We start from the raw sequence: 18,232 nt of genomic DNA, 5'->3' as shown, positions 1-18,232 counted from the left end.
TATATCGAGGCATTCGTGCGATCCGATGGACCTCGATTTTCTCCTGGAAATTTAATTATAATTGTATATAATTATTGTTAATTCCACTGGATCGCATGGATAGATGCAATTGACACACTTTGTATAATATTCGAAGCCTTATTATCGTGCTGAGATTTTTTAGAATTTTCATTTCAATCGGTCGCGTTTGTAGAAAGCTGTTGAAAATTGAGCTTCGTTACTTTCGTAGACTTGACGTAGAGTTTCGACAAGTGTCGACGATGCTTGATCTTTCGCCGTAGCTTTCCGTTCCTTATTTATTGTTACTCAGAATGTTTTCAGGTCGTCGCCGGCGACTGGCAATTGTTGCGTTCGTGTCCTGCTTGGAAATCATTGAAGTCACTTAAGCAAAGTAGACTGTAAAGTTTGACCCTCTTCCTCTGTTTCAGGAACCTTGACTGTCAACGTGAGTGTGTTGCTGTTGAGTCTGGCTTCACCCGATGAATCTAGCTTGGTAATTAATACATATATACATACGGCAAGACGCAAAATTATTTAATTCCTCACACGTAAACATAAAAAATAAATATCTAAAGGTTTCGCGGCAATATAACAAATATGTCATACTTCATCGAAGTTGACTTCGCGACTGAATTGCAAAATGAAATGACATGTTTTGCGTAATCAGGAGTATTCATACATGTCAGTCATTAACATTTACGTCAATCGATGGACTGCCAATAATTCAGATTACCAATAATTGCGTAGGCAATCGAAGATTAAAAAATGTCGCATTCCTTGCAAATCAAGTGTCTACTAGATCTCAAATTTCCGAATAATTAAGACAATCAAGTACATTCACAGCTCGTGATCGTTTTACTGGGTTTCGTTCAGGATTAGGCCACCTATATTTCAGATTCGAAGCATGGAGTAAACAGGCCTATCTCTGGTGAACCCATTATTTCCTGCATAGGTATCCTCATGGAAGCATGTTATGTACGCACCGGAATCGGTATGCGTTAACTCGGGAACGCGGATTTACGAGTACATACGTATGTTTCGGGTGTAGAGCCCTCGAGGAATGTCGATTCAGAAAGTAATTATCCCTGGCGTACCAACAGCCACTCCGGCCTGGGATATATTCACCGAGTAATTGCACCGCTTGCACGTGAAGACGGTGAGCGGGCAATTAGGAAATGTGCGTAAAACGTCATCAAGGTTCGAAATCGATCGCCTTCGGCAGCTCCTGATAGCGAACGAGAAAATGAAAAAATTGGCCCCAATCATTTCCGAAATGAGACGATCTCTTGAAATCGGGAAAACGGAGCCGAAGCGACGTGCCATTTCGCTTCAAGGAGGCGAAAATGTCCCTGAAGAGCCTTCCTCGTCTCTTCAGTCTTTTTGTCTCATTTTCAGAAATATGAAGTCGAGTTCCTCCTGCAGCAGCAGTGGTACGATCCCAGGCTGCGGTACAGCAACAGATCGCGTTACGAATTTCTTAACGCGATCCATCATCACAACGACATCTGGCTACCGGACACGTACTTCATCATGCACGGAGACTTCAAAGATCCCCTCATACCCGTTCACTTCGCTCTGCGCATCTACCGCAACGGCACCGTCAACTACCTCATGCGGTAAGGATTTCATGTTAACATATAGCCTTATACATGTATTATGTGAATTTAAAGTCGCGGGAAAGTCTGGAACTTCCAGAGCCTGCAGAGAACAAAAGACACGGCCCAGTAAACTTTACGCCACGGTACACAAGATTCGTGAATTTAAAATCCATTTCTTCTCGAAGTGAATCTTATAACACTTTTCTTAACGTGTAGTTTACTTATTATTTACTATTTAATTACTATGTGCATTCAGATTTCAGTATTAACACGATCTGTACAAACGAATCATTAGTGTCAGTTTCGTTATTCTCTCGGTTAATTGACATTTATAGTGAACTGGAATTGATACAAATAAAAAATAGGAATAAATGTGCCTTAAACTACCATAGCAGGGAACTTGCGACGGCATTCCGTGATTATATTATTAATAATGCCGCGAGCAATTAATAATATGAAATAATTTTCTTCAGTGTCGAAGTTTTACTTCCAATGCACGTGGCGGCCGTGCTCCGATTTTTAAATTTGATTTCTACGATTACTAAAAGAATCTATGGTGGAGGGTGGAAGCTTTGTGTCGAGGAGTTCACGTTGTAGATCATTTGCTCATTTCGTATTCCGGCGTGGAACTAGGCGGAGACTCTCGAGAGCGGCGAGGCTCGCGCTGCTGCAACGGAGAAAAGGCAATCGCGGAGCACGAAGCTCGAACTGGAAAATAAATATCGAGTGACTCGGTGGAGGTCTTAATTCAGTGCCGAGAGTCGCTTCCGCTTCTCGATCACGTTCCTTCTCATCTGGAGGAGGCTGCGGAAGGAAGGCGGAAGTGATATTTACGATATCCCACTCTTGATAATGTCTGAATCGCGTCGTTTGTTCCAGGCGCCACCTCATCCTGTCTTGCCAGGGTAGACTCAACATATTCCCATTCGACGACCCACTGTGTTCATTCGCTATCGAGAGCAGTGAGTAGAAATTGCATTCCAGACTTCGAGGATTGTTGGAGTTTCTGGAGTATCGCTGGTGACGCCTCGAAGGACTCGCGCGCGGATCCTTTGGAATGATTTCCCGCGGAAAATATTAATTTCTCCTTACTTGTCTACTTGAAATATCCGTGTTACGGGTATGACACGATTAACTGGAGTTCCTAGTTTTCAATCTTAATTTTCGGGACCATCCTTGAAGCAAATCGAGGGACCATTTTGGATGACTTCTTGTGCCGATGGCGAAGACGCTTCTTTAGTTTTCGTTCGTAGTCGCCGTTACTAATAATGGAACGTTAATAGTCCCGTCGTCTATTTTATTTTTTTCTTTGACATTCAACTATCGAAATCTGCCTTTCAGTATCGTACGAGCAAACTGCTATCACGTATGTGTGGAAGAACGACGAGGACACGTTGCGGAAGAGTCCCAGTCTGACCACCTTGAACGCGTATCTCATTCAGAACCAGACAATCACCTGTCCTATCAAGGCGAGCTGGCGGGGTGAGAGCTTCTCGTGTTTCTCGGATTTTTATTCGTCCAATTTCTGATATCGAATCTGCCTGTTCATCACGTTTCCTTGGCCCTCCCCTACAGTTCCTCTGGACTCGTCTAAAAGTTATGTTAGATCTGAACGGAATCAGCAATTCCAGTTTGCTCCAATCAGGTCGATTATCGAAGTAAAACCTTTTTTTATCCATTATTACGGCATGGGTGATTCCTTTGAGTTCCAACGACATATTTAAAGTATGCGGTTACGTTTCTGAAGTGCGGTTAAATTCCAGAGTTTCGCGTAGACGCGACTTTATTAGTTCCAATGCAGTCGGAGGAAAAATGGAATGATATTGAATCCCAGTTGTCGGCGATTACACGTTGCTGTCGTCATTAAATGGAATGGTATGGCCGATAAAAATTCGTTTGTCCGTTTTGTACCGGTTTAACGAGGCGGGTAATCGATGCAGTGCTTTTTTCATTTTACGCCAGGACGAATGCATCAATTCGCGATGCACCGAGTCTCTGTCCTCGTAAAAAAATCCGTGATAGGCGTATACTCCACGATAAGTTAAAAATTGTGTACAACTTTCGTTAATTCGGTGGAGAATTGCAGAGAAACAAGGAACTTTTCGTCGTGGCAGGGGACGAAAGAAATGTCCGTTCGGAAGTTACTTCGAAAAGTCGCGAAGACGCTGGGAGAATTAATTTAAATTCGGTTCCCCGGTGGTCAATTAGTTTTCTTTGGGTTTGAGTTCGGTGATTAATTTGTAAGTTGGGATGCAACGAATTCCCACTTTCGTGATATCCATTTCTGTCCGGAGGTAGAATTTGATTTGTATAGGCCACGCCATCAGGTAAGTTTGCTTCCAAGCATCCGAAACCCCCGAGTGTCCCCAGTAACCTTATCCGAAAATCTCTGTTTCGTTTTCAGCTGAATTTCCAAAATCGATCCATCCTCAACTTGGCTGAACCTCTCGTAGGTAATGCATTTTGCGGTGGAGATGAATACTTTGCTTGCCCAAGATTTCGAGTTACCGTTCCTTACTTTAGTTGTTAACGTTAGAATAGACTAGGACGTTAGCTTACGATAATTAAATGGTCCAATAATGAAATGGATATTCATTAACGTTATCCTGGTTTAAATGGAAGGTGCCCGGTGTATCGCAACGCTCTCTCTACCAGATGAATCTCTTCTCTCGTATCAGGCGTGAGTTTTCCAAAGTGTAATGCAATTACTTAATTCAAGGAGTTAAATCAATACGGACGATCTGGCAACTCGAGTTGGCAATCACGGAGACATTGTCCGACAAACTTCAAGCCATCTTAGGGGTGAACCGATTACGGAAGTTCGGTCTCGTTTCCACCATATCAGCCACCATCAGCACGTATACGTTGCGTGTTATTAATTCTACCGATCTCAAGCACCCTGATTCTTATTAATCGCACTCAGCACCGCACGGCACTCCTAACCACCTCGCAATCCACCGATTAAATCAGCAAAGTAAAGTCTTGAGAAGCTTTGACGTAGCTGAAGTTTCGTACACCCGTTAAATAGCTCTCACTCGACGTCTTTTCATCCTCTTCCTTCGACTCGAGTGCATTCGAAGTTCAGTGCCTTTTGAGAATGAGTTTCTTGGACATCCCTCTTCAGCTCGACTATACTGCGGTATAAATCTATGTACATAAACATACATAGAATAACGGAGTGCTATTTAATAAGCATCGACACAAAAGAAAATGCAGCGAAAAATTAAATAAACGCATCGCGTGACTCTCCCCTCGTTACACCCACGAGTACATGCAATAAAACAGCACAGTTAAAAAACGACCACCAAACAGCCTGACCTTAACTCCGAGTTCTTTCGACACAAACCGTGGCTGCAGTCCAGAAAGCTGCACAATCGAATCATCTAACCTCGCGCCTTCAGTTTCCACGCGCAGTGCTTCAGAAAGCGAAACTACTTCATAAAGGGCAATAAAAAGAGTGCCCTATTAAAGCATTCACCACCTCCCGGCATAACACCTCTCCGAGTCTCTGAAAGAGTCCCCATGAAGTCCTCCACCCAGAGGAAAAATCCCCCTAAAAATGGAAAAGAAGCCAACGGAAATCCGACTTCAGCACCCAGAGCCACGAAAACTTCAGCTACCTCGTTCTCCCGGGAACACCAGCACCGCAAACCTAGCCGTTCCCCACTTGCACATTTCTCTGAAGTCTTTAATCGATCGAGAGGGCAATCGAGTCGATTGCGCGGTTCCTTTGAGAAACTCGCGACCCCGCGCCCTCGTCGCGTCTTCTCTGGCCGTGGACGAGGTCAGGGTCGCGGCCGTGGGCGAGGGCGAGGTCAAGGCCGTGGCCAGGGTCAAGGCCGCGCGTCTTCCTCGCGGAATATACAGCGGGTCGGTCGAGGGGCCCTCCGAGTAGTGTTAACAGACACGACATAGCGTTAATCATTCACCCGCTCCATGCACGAAGCCAGTAGGCGTGAGCACGTGTTCGTATTTGCGTGCGTGTAGTGTCGGCAAGGGTGTGGGTCCCCTCGGAGCACCCTCTGGGAGACGTGCATGTGCCGCAGTAGTTGAAAGATTTCGTTCTAGTGATAGAAGGTTTGCATTAGCGTACTGCCTAGTTACCTACATTGGCAATCTTGGTTCCTGTCTCGCTTTTCAGCCGTCCCGCCGTGGTGGGGCTCGCGTCGGAATCCGCTCCTTGATATCAACCTGGGACCCGAAAGATCGAGTAAAGTGGAAATCAGTCGAATCCTCATCCAGGGATCTAGAAAGTTGTCCAAAACCGCCATAGATCGTTAGACAAGCTCGCGATGAATCCTCGAATCGGTGTCTTCAACATTCGCTGATCGTCCTGACGAGTGGAAGGTTGTCGCCACGATATCGGATTTTCTTTCCTTTTTCTTTCTTTAATCCTGATTAGATGATCGATCCATCAGGAGTCGGAATTGTCAGTCGCAGGATGATCGATTTACTTTACACTTTATCTGGTCTTGATACCTTCCAATTTCGACGGAACCGACCACGGTGGTAGGCTGACGCGGCTGGTCTAATTAGTGCGACGTGTGTGCGGTGTAATTAGCGTAACTGGTGCAAGGTTCGGCTATCGAGTAGTAGGCAAGAGAACCAAGAGAGGCAAGATAGAGAGAGAGAGAACGCGTGGAAAAGTAGAGGGGAACTCGATTCTCGGATCGACAGGAAGCGGTGGGCAGATCGAGGCTGTTCTGTTCCAGCTGACGGACAGCTGATCGTCGACTACGAGGACGAGTTCGATGAATTCGGGGACTCTAAGTGCTCGCTGTGCCAGCGCAGGTTTGAGGAACAAGGTAAAATCCTGTGAGCTCGCGTGTCACGTTGCACGGGAGGATCCTCAGGGGAAAAGAGAGACAGGACCAAGCTTGACAACGCGCGAGATCTGCCCATCCCCTTTTCGCTTGGGTGTTGCTTATACGAGAGTTCGTGGATTTAGATATCAATGCTCGCTCGATTCGTCTTGAAGGAGCCTGTCCTCCTTAAGAAACCCGATTACTGTATGTCGCCCCCCATGGAGACCTTTTCTGGAGTCCCGTGTTTAACCCTTGCTGGATTGTACCCCTAAGTGTTAACTGGTCCCTTGTATGATAACACCCTCTGTAATCGCTACTGCTCGCGTATGGAACTTGTATGTCGTCTTTAAATGTGTTTTGTTGTCCAAAAGAGCCACGAAAGTATTGATGCGTAATTTGTACCAAAAAGAAAAAGGACCAAATTAATCTGCGTAGATTCAGAGATTTATTAACGCGTTGTTATGGATTCGATGAGGTCAGAGTATTGGAACGTTCGGTTTCTTCAAGGCGAATCTTATTAACTATTGTCCACCTTGTGGCGTATCTTAACGCGATGGAAGCTTTTATTTGGAATTCGAGTCGAAAGAAGATACCGAAGCGCACTTTGAGCACATCATTTGCCAATTTACGCGATGCAGCGTTTAAAGGTTAACTTTCTAGCCGAAAATGTTGGGAATGGTAACGCAGCTCCAGCGATGCTCGTTCCTGCCGAATATTCACGGGGACGTTAGGTAACTTTTAAAAAGCTCTCCCCAGGTTGGACAGATTTCGAGTCTCGCATTTAATCTACATGCATCTGTCACCTCTGGAACGCAAAGAGGTATGACCTAGTTACTTGTTCCGCTCCTGCTCACGGAGTCAGGACATTGATCATGCTTGCTATTCGTGGATGGAAGCGTGCGGAAGCGCCGAGAGGAATTTGCATTTTGGAGACAAGAGGAACCTGCCCATGCGTAGATCCTAGACCCTAGAAGTAGAAGCTGACGGATCCACGGTGCGAGTGCTTTCCCAAGTGTGTTCTATGTTCACCTCACTTTCCGAATTGAAAAGAGGCGGTAAACTCGATCAGTCGAGTGCCACTTTCGTGGCGGATCCGCGAGAGGTGCACATCACGTACCGAAGACTGGACCTTGGAGTATTCGACTCGTCTTCAAAATGGACATTGACGTTTAATAATGAATTTTATCTCGATGGCTCTTCATAAAAAGGTCGTCGAATTCTACGAGTCGGTATCTAGGCCGGTCGGCAAGTCTTCGTTGCGTGAGACCAGAGTTAAAAAGGAAGCTAACACTCACGACCATTTCTTTTAAAAGTTACCAAATACGATAATCGCGGACGATTAACCGCGAGATAATTAGATAGTCGAGCATTTCGCTCCTTCTGGTTCTACCCGAGTAATAAAACGCTTCAGGACGCACTAGCTCGCTTATTAGGAGGTTTCGAAGATGAAGCGAGCTTTCCTGTGAAACGCAGGTAACTACAGCTGCCTAAAGGTGGATCTGATCTTCACTCGAGACCGAGCTTTCTACTTCACGACAGTCTTCATCCCGGGGATCATTCTGGTGACGAGCTCCTTCATCACCTTCTGGCTCGAGTGGAACGCCGTGCCAGCGCGCGTCATGATTGGTGAGTCCTTTTTCCCCTTTTCCTCCAATTTACACATGCGAAAAAAAAAAATAAATAAAAGAAGGAAATGAAAAACTAAATTCACGATCTATAAAGCATTGATCCCCTTCTCGGTCCCTGCGATCGTTATCAAGGAAAGCGAGGTAAAGAAATGAGATAACCAAGCGCTGTCAGAAAATACAATTCATTCTGGACTCCTTTTTTCATTTGATCGAACCATTTTTTCATAGTGACGGTGAGATAATTTTGAATATTTTTTTTTCTACATTTGCTTCAACATGTTTCAAATTTCAACGAGAGTAGGTATTGGCACCTGCTCGTCGGAATTTTCAATTTAGGTAAAATCGGGCTCATGGCTGGTTGCGTTCTTACAGGCGTGACGACGATGCTCAACTTCTTCACGACCTCGAATGGCTTTCGATCGACGCTTCCGGTCGTCTCGAATTTGACGGCCATGAACGTTTGGGACGGAGTCTGCATGTGCTTCATCTATGCCAGCCTCCTCGAGTTCGTGTGCGTCAACTATGTCGGCAGAAAACGACCTCTGCACAACGTCGTGTACCGCCCTGGCGAGAATCCCGTCACCCAGGTACTTTGCCAACTAGTCGTAGGCCTTATCAGCCTTCTACTTTAAGGACCGTCTTCGAGGTCTCTCCTATGCGGAAACTCCCAAATAGCAAAATCAACCACGCAAAACCGATTATCGATAAAGATCGTCGCAAAGAACCAACAGCAAAACCGGCCCGACTTATAAATTAGGCAGCCCCAATTTCCAAGGCGATAAAATTGGCCAATCGGGCGAATGAAGTGACAAGTAACATCTGATAATTTGCACATGTTTAATAACACAAATATACATTGAATTTTACTTAAAAATGTGCCTTTATAGAATCACGTTGTGAATTTGCAGAGAAATGTTTGTCCTTATATGAGACGAGAATCCGCGCAAGAGAGGCCTTTGAAAATCCATCGATACGTTCCGTTCGTTTGACTGCAAGAGAGAAAGACAAAAGGTGTCGAAAGTTAATCATGGCATACAGTTAATAGCTTGATTTTACGCGACTGCAGCAAAGATGTCCCAATCGTTTGCTCGACGTCGTGGAAATGAGTTAGAAATCGCGCACAGCGACCGCGACCGTTTTCGTAGGTTTTCCGCAAAAGACGAGTCGCGGAAAAGGATCGTAAATTAATTTCAACCGTTTCTGACCATTCTAAACCACGGAACTCTCGCTTTCCCGACGAGCTTCCGCAGAAAAGGCCCGTTTTCAGGGCGACGGTCGCGAGACGGGTCGCGCGACACCTACGGATCCGTGAAAATCCAAAACTCTGAAAGATGATCAGGTAAAACGGTGAAAACCGACGCTCGCTTTTCATACCACGTTTCATTTGTGCCCCGTAATTCTCTGTGGTGCGAACGCGATTAAGTATCTCATCAGTACCCATTCCCTCATAAGGTGGCACGATCAAAGCAGCCAAAATTCTCATTCTCCGTTGAAGATCTCGATCCCCAGAGCCAGTACCAACTTTGGTTAGTTTTCTCACATAAAAACGCACCCTTGATCAGTCGACGTGCCCTGGACTAGATTGTATAAAAACTAGAGATAACGGAGAACCCTTAAATCCAAGTCCAGCGAGCTATACGAAGCTTAAGATGATATGAAATTGGCGTCAAAGAGTTCTCGTTCATGAAACTTTTCTCCAACCTGGGCCCACTGAATCGATTCAAACTTTATCATTTAAATATGGACGGTATAAAGAAGATCCTGAAACTCATGAAATTTCAATTTCTTTTTAATTTGTTCGTAGATATTTTTAAAATTTGTTAAAAACATGAAATTTCACGAGGGTCAGGACCTTCCTTGTATCCTCCATATTCACGTTGTAAAGTTTGAAACTGTTCAGCACATCCAGGTCGGAGAAAAGTTTCATGACCGATTGACTCTTTAGGTACTTTCACATCCCCTTAAGGTGTCGTCCTGGTGCAAAAAAAAACGGCGAAAGGAACGTACCCGGTAGAATCATTTGCAGGGTCGACTGACCGTACGGCGACCATCACTACTTACAGGAGCATTACCTTTACTTAGTCGCGTTTGCACGTCGCTGCAGCACCTGTGACTTTGTTGGCGTGACGCACAAACACGTATGGTTTATCACTTAACGATCGCAGCATCTCCAAAGATTTCTTCTACGTACGTTTGGTTGACCTTCCTCCCATGCGAAAAAAAAAGAAAAACTGGCGTTCCATTACTTAATTTCCAAAACCGTGGACCAGCTCTTGGCCCCCGAGGACGTCCCGACGAAGAATCGCGTCGCGACCCTAAAAGAGAATCCTCAAATCGACCTCGAAAGAGATCTTCCGCATGTGCCTAACATTTGATTTATCTCTTTCTCTCTCTCTCTCTCTCTATATATATATATATATACGTATGTCGGACGTTGATTAGATAGATATTTGGGATATACGTAGGTATATCAGACGTTGATTAGATAGATATTTAGGATATACATATGTCGCTCTTTCTACTTCTGAATTCTCCCCGATTTTCCGGCCCCTCCTTCTCCCCCTGTCCCTTGACCTCTTTCAATTTCTCTATCTTCTTGATCTTTTGTCAGATACTTTCTGCCACTTACTATCGCTACTTACAGTATACCGTAGTCAGATGCTACGAGTTACAAGTCATACTATATACTGTACTGTACTGTGTCCTGTACTATACTAAACTATACTCTACTATACTTCTTTGATCACTGCTACGCGCAAGGCATCGCTCAGCCGGAAGTTACGTGTTTATGTTGCATGTTTGACCAGTCCAAAGAGAGATCAACGCGATCGGCTCCGATCGGCATTGCCTGTGCATCGATGTCCATTTATAGTACTGTCGGATATAGTATAGTATTGCGACGGGGCTCGAAATTCGTGGCCACTGGTGTGGGTTTGGAAGAGTTGAATGGGCACTGCTGAATGGTCGAGAGGAGATCGGGAAGCTGTGCATAATTTGCGATCTTTATCGAACGACCTCGTGACGATTCAAAATTAGGAATATCCACAATTACTCTAATAATTATTATTTCATAACGAATACAACACCGTGAGAAATATCGGCCCGGATAAATCTCTAACAATATCCCTAATCTACTGCACGACCTGTAAGTACTATTTTATTTTTAATTAATTACTAGGAGTGATAGAGGATGGGCAATTACATGCTCCCTTACATCTGTCGAAATTCCTGTAGTCTATTCACTATTTCTTACGTATTATAACGCGCTAGTAATTTTGCAAAATAAAAATAAATTGAGCAGGGGTCAGGAGAGAGACGCTATATAAATTATGGTTCTGTACGTATGTGATGTTCCACGCAAAGCTACTTGGGATAATTAGCAGAGTCGGTTTTTCTTGAAAGATATCCACCAATGATTATCGACAATTTGTACGACACAAAGCCCGTAAAGCACGTCTTTAACAGCTTCCTGGCAGAGACGTGCGTCCAGGAAGATCAAAGGAACCGCCGAGAGTATCGCTTTTGTCTTTCCCCGTCCCATGACGCTGCTGAGCTCGTTCGATGGTCGCAAATGTCGCAAAAGAAGAGTTTTTCCAGGTCGAGCGGCCATAATTATATCGACGCGAGGGTGCCGTGTGTCACGCGTGCGTCACAGAGAGATTCACGACGGTAGCGACGTGACGCGTGCGTGCACACGCCTAACACAATCGGGACGAACCTGTCGAGGACGCCCTCGTGGCTGCACTGATTTTGTCCTTCGAGGATTAATCCCGACACTCTTTGAAAAGTAGCTTTCCGTGAGTGCCTCATGACGTTGAATTTCCACAAAATCCGCGTGAAAAAAAAAAATTGATAACACTCCTAGCCAAATTAAAAATTATCATTACATCCCATTTCTTTTTTTCTGTGAAGATCCTGACGTTTTGAAGTGAAGACACGTCGATATCGAAATGCGGTTATTAATTATGATTTGTACAATTTTGATCGATGACACGTTGAAATTTCCAGAAATTCCCGTGAAACAATCGCGATAACACTCCTAGTCAAGTCAAAAATTATCAATACATCCCTTTTCTGTTTTTCTGTGAAGCTCCTGACGTTTTCAAATTAAGACACATCGATATCAAAGTACGGCTATCAGTTATGATTAGTACGATTTTGATCGACGACCCGTGGACTTGATGGGAATGTGTTAAGCATAGCTTGTGACATTTTCGGTTATCGTGAAAAGAAAGAAATTGGTGTCGGAGTTCTGATAAAATGCGGTTCCGTTGTCATTTATGATTTCGCGATTTTCCCCGTGAGGAAAGCGTGCTCTATCTCTTTGGAAATGTGTCCTTTAATTCCTGAGTCGTTTGCAAGTTTTCTAGTCAGATTCTCCTTGGTTCGTTTTCTCGCAGTGATATAAATCCGAGACTTTCCACGAGGGCCCACAAATTTGCACGTTATATCTTTATCTTGAAAAAATGTTCAAACATACGCGATTACGTATATAAAATTGTGCGTGGCATCGAACGAGGCGTCCATTGTTACGACCCATGGGATTATTATTTCTGCCCCACTTACACCTTTCGCGAAGAGCACGCCGATATCGAGAACGCGTCGTAGAAAAGGAAAAGTATACTCATAGAGCGAGTCGAAGTCGATTCGCGCACACATGGCGGAATCGGAACTAGCTCGTCGAGGACGTCCTCGTGGCTGCATCGATTTTACCTCCTAGTACTAATTACGAATCGAGTCACTACATTCCGAGTCGCTTGTCGAGTCTCTAGTGAATTTTTCTAGCCAATTTCTCTAGTAGCCGTTCCTATAGTAAGTTAGGCTTGGAGCTCCCTGCGCGGGCGCAGCACCCGGACCTACCCCACCTGGTGGAGGTGTCCTGAAAAATAAATACCGGGCCCGCGAGAAAAGCGCGAAAATCGATTAGTAAGTTTGGTTGGATGGAATGTTGGTGAGTAAGTCTCTTTGTTTGGTGTCTGTGATGTTGCAGCGGCTTCCAGCGGTGCTCAGCAGGATAGGGATTATATTGGCCAGCCCCTTGGTAAGATCCCCCTTCACCTTAGGGCGCGGTTCTGACTCGGAGCCTATTTGCCTGCGCACGATGCCGTCAATGTAATTCGTTCAAATCCAACTACAATCGCGACGAATAAAAAATAAAAATAAAAGTAACTTCAAAATCAGTCCAAAAGAACGAAAGTGGAGGACTTCGCGGAGGACTTGAGACTCCTGGAGAAGAAATGGGCCCCAAGTTAAAAAATCGCGTCCTGCTCACTGTACTTGTTCTCGTTACTCGAGCGGGCCCTAAGCCCTCGGTTCATTAATTTATTTCTCGTGCACCCAGAGCATGTTCGTCGGTGTTAGCATCATCGACTCGCAGTGTAGGCGCTTCTTCACTCGTACTCCATTTCTTTCGCGATTCACTCTGGGTTTGCAAGATTTCCCCTCGATCTCTCGAGGGGAGCCTAGATAACGAGCAATGGCAAAGTAAAATGCAACCAGGTTACGCATTTCCGTTCCTCTACATTTCCATATCAACGAGGTAACCGAGGGTGACGAATCTTGTGAATCCACTCGTGACTACGTAGATCCTCTCGCATGATCTGCGAATGATTCCCTGGCTATGTATGCGACATTTTATATTCAGGCCCTAATCTCGCTTTCGCGACTGGAGGGAAATACCTACTTGGATCTCCTTCTAACTTTTCACCCTTTATCTGTAATATATTCGCTTAACATTAGCCCTTATCATTTGATATCGACGTTGCAACCAAGAAGCGTAGTTTAATTTCTTCCGTAAATTTCCTGTATTTTCGCCAATTTTCCCGATAATTCTGGGTAGAAAATGATCCGAAATGATTGAATCGTAGAAAATAAAGCCAAGGTATTTCTCTCCGTACTCCTCGGGAAATCCGTGTCGCGTTCGGCTGTACAAAAGGCTCTTTTTTGTCCGCATAGATGAGACTTAAAAGTGCGTAGACGTAAATGTTTGCCATGGCATGTTCACCGGTCCCCATCGCTTGCCACGCGCAGTTGCTTCCTGGCGTTCGTTTCATGTCCCGCACAGCTTTCATCATGAAATGATCATCAACTATTAAATGAGAAAATTAATAAAGATACGATCTAAACGGGACGTCTCTCCGTTGCGTTCTCCTCGCGCGACAGTCGAGCCTCTCGGTGTTCATAAATTGGCGCATCGTTTCATAGACCGCATTTGGATCACAATAGAAATTCGGTAGAATCGGTAATTGGCTCCTGGCAGGTGTCTAATCACTTCACTCGAGCTATCGCTTTCATCGCGACCTACATCAGGCGTAGAAAAATCAAAGACCATTTTCGGCTTCAACTCGAGACATGCTTCGATCGGGTCGCCGAAGATTGCTTTGCAGTCAATGATGAGCTCATTATCGATCTTGGACGTCTTTACTCGGTCCTTGGCAATCCCTTTGACAAATTACCAGGAATTAAATCAGGAAATCACGCTGTGAAGGTCGAAACTTCGCGGTCCCCGTGAAAATCTGACTATTTTCACGAGGAAACGTCGTACTGAGCTCATTGATGCATTACCCTCAGGAGTCATACTCTGATTTCTCGTCGCGATCCTCGCGGTATAAGGATTCACACCTTTACGACTCACTGCTTTCCGATGATCCTGACGAGTTAACCGGTCGTTGGTTCGACCGCAGCCCTCGCATAATTTCAGGGGAAATTGTTGGAATTACTCCGGGAGAGGGTCTCCCATGGAGATATTACGGCCATGTTGGCGACACGTGCACACGGATATTTATCCCGCGTTTACGGGGAATCGGTAAGGCGATTTACCAAGCTGTATACCGGGGTCATGAACATAGGCAACGTTTATGCGAGACGACGGAAGGATAAACGCCCGCCGTTGCGGAGCGACGCAAGAGGAGGATCGCGTTGTCTTAAAATGCGACTCGAGTATTTCATGATCGATCCGATGTGCGACAGTCTCCCAGTGTAGAAAGAAAACAGCATGTAACTCGTAAACGATATGTAAAGGCACGAATATGGTTACAGGAATACGTATTGCCGATTGGAAATGAGCGATCCACCCACGGGTCCAGATAGATCCTCGACTCGATTTCTCAATAAATATGGACCACCATTAATAATAATCGATTGCACCACCATTGGAGATAAAATCCTCAATCAAGGATTACTCGACACGTAATCAAAGTCCCTCGTCCGATTTAAGATAGTTATTCAACAGGGAATTTTAATTTGCCGCCATTTTATTTCTTCTAATCCGAGATTGATCGATCATATTTAAGAAATTCATTGTTATTATTAATCACAGCTGGGGCAAACGGTCTTAAGAGTGGATTTATTCACGTTTGGTGAATAAAATGTAAGCCACTCCGGGGTTAATAAATCGTGATGTGGATAAAGCGGTCGGTTGAACGGGAAAATCGGGGAAATAAAGGGTCGTCCCGATCGAGTTTAATTGGTCAATTAGATCGAAATCGTCGAGAGGTCGAGAGGTCTGGCGACTCGAGTGGGTGTATCGCTCATCGAGGTTCTGGATATAAGTTTCTGCTACGGAGACCCTGTCGCAGGGTAAAAAGAAGCGAGAAGGTGGAGCTGCCGCTGGAGGAGGTCCTGGACCGAACGAGATAGTGACCTGTACCAATTGCGGGCCCAATCCTTGCACGCACACGGCCACCAACGGATGCGCCGCCGAGGTATGTATCTCTGACCATTAACTGTCCCCCAACTGATACGGGAATTGACGAAAATTCGGTCGAGTGCCCGTATATAATTTTCCCTTGTTAATATATAAAAGTCACTTTGAATCCTTTCTGAAATCCCGACTAGATTGATGGAAAGAGGGGACTGTGTATCGACTCTCCTGAGGTGCGTATCGACATCAGAGTTTAGACGATTTCTGTTTAATTATTTTTCACGCCCAGTTCCCTGTTATCCGTACAGTGTCAACGGTGTTTAGAGTTGTCCACAGGCCCGGTACATGCAAAGTTGCGGGAGTCTTACCAATTCGGTAATCGAGAGTAACCTCTTTAGGAACGTTTATAGGCGATGAAGTGCCTTGCACCGTTATCAGGGAAACGTTGAAAATTCGAGACGGAAGGGACCTTTCGCGTTCTTATCGTATTGGTAAGAAAGATCACCCGAACTCGGTGGAATGATGTACAAATCGTTAGCGGTTCGGATGTGTTACGTATTCATTCGGAACGCATGTGAAACGCATCTTTCACGTGTTACTCCGTAGAGTGGAAGCCCCATTTGTGTGGAACGGAATTCTCTGTACCCGAGGAGGAACGCGGAGATAAGTGTTGATCGCAACTGTCCAGATCCAGAAACGGCACAATGTCGGCATATGTGTATCATCTCTAAAAATGTGTCCCTTGACGACCGCGCATGTAACGTCCGTCCCTGGTGTACGCTTCGGTCACTTCGCTCTTGCCCAAGTAGTGCCATCCAAGGAGAATTCGGTTTCAAGTAGAGACTATGTGGACCTATCCGTAAAGATCGCTTTGAGTCGGATAGTGCATTGGGTGTACAGCATGTGTGCGATAACCCCATAATGACCCTGAGTAGTGCTGCTTTGTGCAGGTACGGAAAAAAGAGCCGCCACACCCCATCAGAGTAGCGAAGACCATCGACGTGATAGCAAGAATCACGTTCCCGGCTGCCTACTTCGTGTTCCTGACCTTCTTCTTCATCCACTACAAGGGAGCCACGTAGACCCCACCGGGGTTATCCAAAGCGATTCCGGTAGCAAGCTCTCCGGAGGCGATCCACCGCCGAGAGAGGCTCCGTTCGACGATCCAGGATTCCCTTTTCCCGACCCTGGAGCAGGATCCGACATCCCGAATCACCAGGACTCGAAGGGTACCCCAAAAGGACGATAGCTCGTGGTCGCCGAGCGAGTCGTTTAGCCACTCCTATCCGACGCCTCGGCTCCAAGGACGCGTCCACCACGTCCTGGCATCCTGGAGCCGAAACGGGTGGAGGACGAAGACGTGACCAGGACTCGCAGGGGGGGTTTGGGTTTAGACTAATCAGCGAATCGGATCTATCGTGCAGATCGCGTCGCGAATTAGCGATAAGGGATCCATCGGGTCCTGATCGGAGCCGCGACTTTTGACGTCGATGAGACCGGACGAGCCGATCGACGCGGCCATCTTGCGGCCTTACGGAAAGAGGACCGATGAATCACGGGGATAACGATAACACGTACTTACTTCGTAAGGAATCTGAAAGTAACGCGGTGGCGCTTTCGGGACGCCGTCAATCTTTACGTTTTCGAGTCGAGTAATTGATCCTTCGTAGCTCGTACTTTAGGAGCGCTACCGCTACCGCTACCGCTACTACCGTACTACTATATACTACCGCTACTACGAGAGCTACTACTAATGGCGCAACTATTACTCCTATTACTACTATCGTTAGAGCCGCGATTACGGGTTGAGCAAGAAGCCGCGTGCCGTTTTTACCGAATCGAGTATCTAGCAATATCGCAGACCAATCTGATCCGCTAAGTCGGGAGAATTGACCGTGACAACGCGACACAGTCGTTAGTTAGTCTAAAGTCTAATTGGGTGCGAAGCGATCGCCTACGTAGTCAGTGTGTGGGTGTCGGTGCTTCGAAGCTTTTAACCCCCTGAGCCCTTTCGACATATGGGCGAAATTCATCACGCGTGCAGGCAATATTGAACCAAACGTCGGACGTCTTTAGGCGTCTTTAGTAGCGAAAGGGTTGAGAGAGCGGACGGATTCGAACACGTGGTCCTAGACTTCTGCACCGTTCCGAGTCTCGGAGACTCTGCTCGACATGGAGTTTTTCCCTTCCCAGGTGTCTCATGAAGAGAGTTTTACCTTGAAGGTGCTATTCACACCGATACCCACACACACCACGCGAGTCGCGAGCCAAGGGACTGTCAATGCGCAATACGTTACCTCCAGATCTCATCGGAAACTGACTGCCAAAAACTCAGTAGATGGGACGCAGTATTTTTCGTTGATCAGCCGGTACCTCCGTTTGTCAATTGGCAACGAGATCCGCGAGTACGTGGCACGTCCGACTTCCGGAAGTGCGAGGGAACCGCGACTCGTGAACGGAAACTCGAAGCCGTAGGGTCTCGAAAAAATTCCGCAAAAAATTCCGCGGCCCCCCGGAATAGGTCCGGACACTTGGCCGCGCGTTTTAGAACCCGTTTTC

The 18,232-nt window shown here is 45.9% G+C and overlaps 1 protein-coding gene across 16 annotated transcripts in view; it reads left to right on the top strand.

Moving 5' to 3' along the window:
• LOC105701173 (trypsin-1) overlaps window positions 1-16,905 on the top strand; it is an 88,512-nt gene extending 71,607 nt beyond the window's left edge. For 4 of the 16 annotated variants that reach the window (XM_012427649.1, XM_012427648.1, XM_012427647.1 and 1 more), the window contains 10 exons: window positions 429-493; window positions 1,396-1,616; window positions 2,478-2,560; window positions 2,940-3,080; window positions 7,877-8,029; window positions 8,404-8,618; window positions 13,022-13,072; window positions 15,618-15,734; window positions 15,868-15,906; window positions 16,624-16,905. In XM_012427649.1, coding sequence (XP_012283072.1) covers window positions 429-493; window positions 1,396-1,616; window positions 2,478-2,560; window positions 2,940-3,080; window positions 7,877-8,029; window positions 8,404-8,618; window positions 13,022-13,072; window positions 15,618-15,734; window positions 15,868-15,906; window positions 16,624-16,755 — 1,217 coding nt within the window. In that variant the 3' untranslated portion in view covers window positions 16,756-16,905. Of the gene's footprint in view, window positions 1-428; window positions 494-1,395; window positions 1,617-2,477; window positions 2,561-2,939; window positions 3,081-7,876; window positions 8,030-8,403; window positions 8,619-13,021; window positions 13,073-15,069; window positions 15,136-15,608; window positions 15,735-15,867; window positions 15,907-16,608 lie in introns of those variants that run through there. The other 12 variants (XM_012427646.2, XM_012427658.2, XM_012427653.2 and 9 more) reach the window with 12 other exon arrangements.
• The last annotated feature ends 1,327 nt before the right edge of the window (window positions 16,906-18,232 follow it).

Source organism: Orussus abietinus, unplaced genomic scaffold (assembly GCF_000612105.2).
Source record: "Orussus abietinus isolate OABI.00-Male unplaced genomic scaffold, Oabi_2.0 scaffold28, whole genome shotgun sequence".
Classification (NCBI taxonomy): domain Eukaryota; kingdom Metazoa; phylum Arthropoda; class Insecta; order Hymenoptera; family Orussidae; genus Orussus; species Orussus abietinus.
Note: the sequence above shows the minus strand (reverse complement) of the source record. Positions and strands in the feature narration are given on the sequence as shown.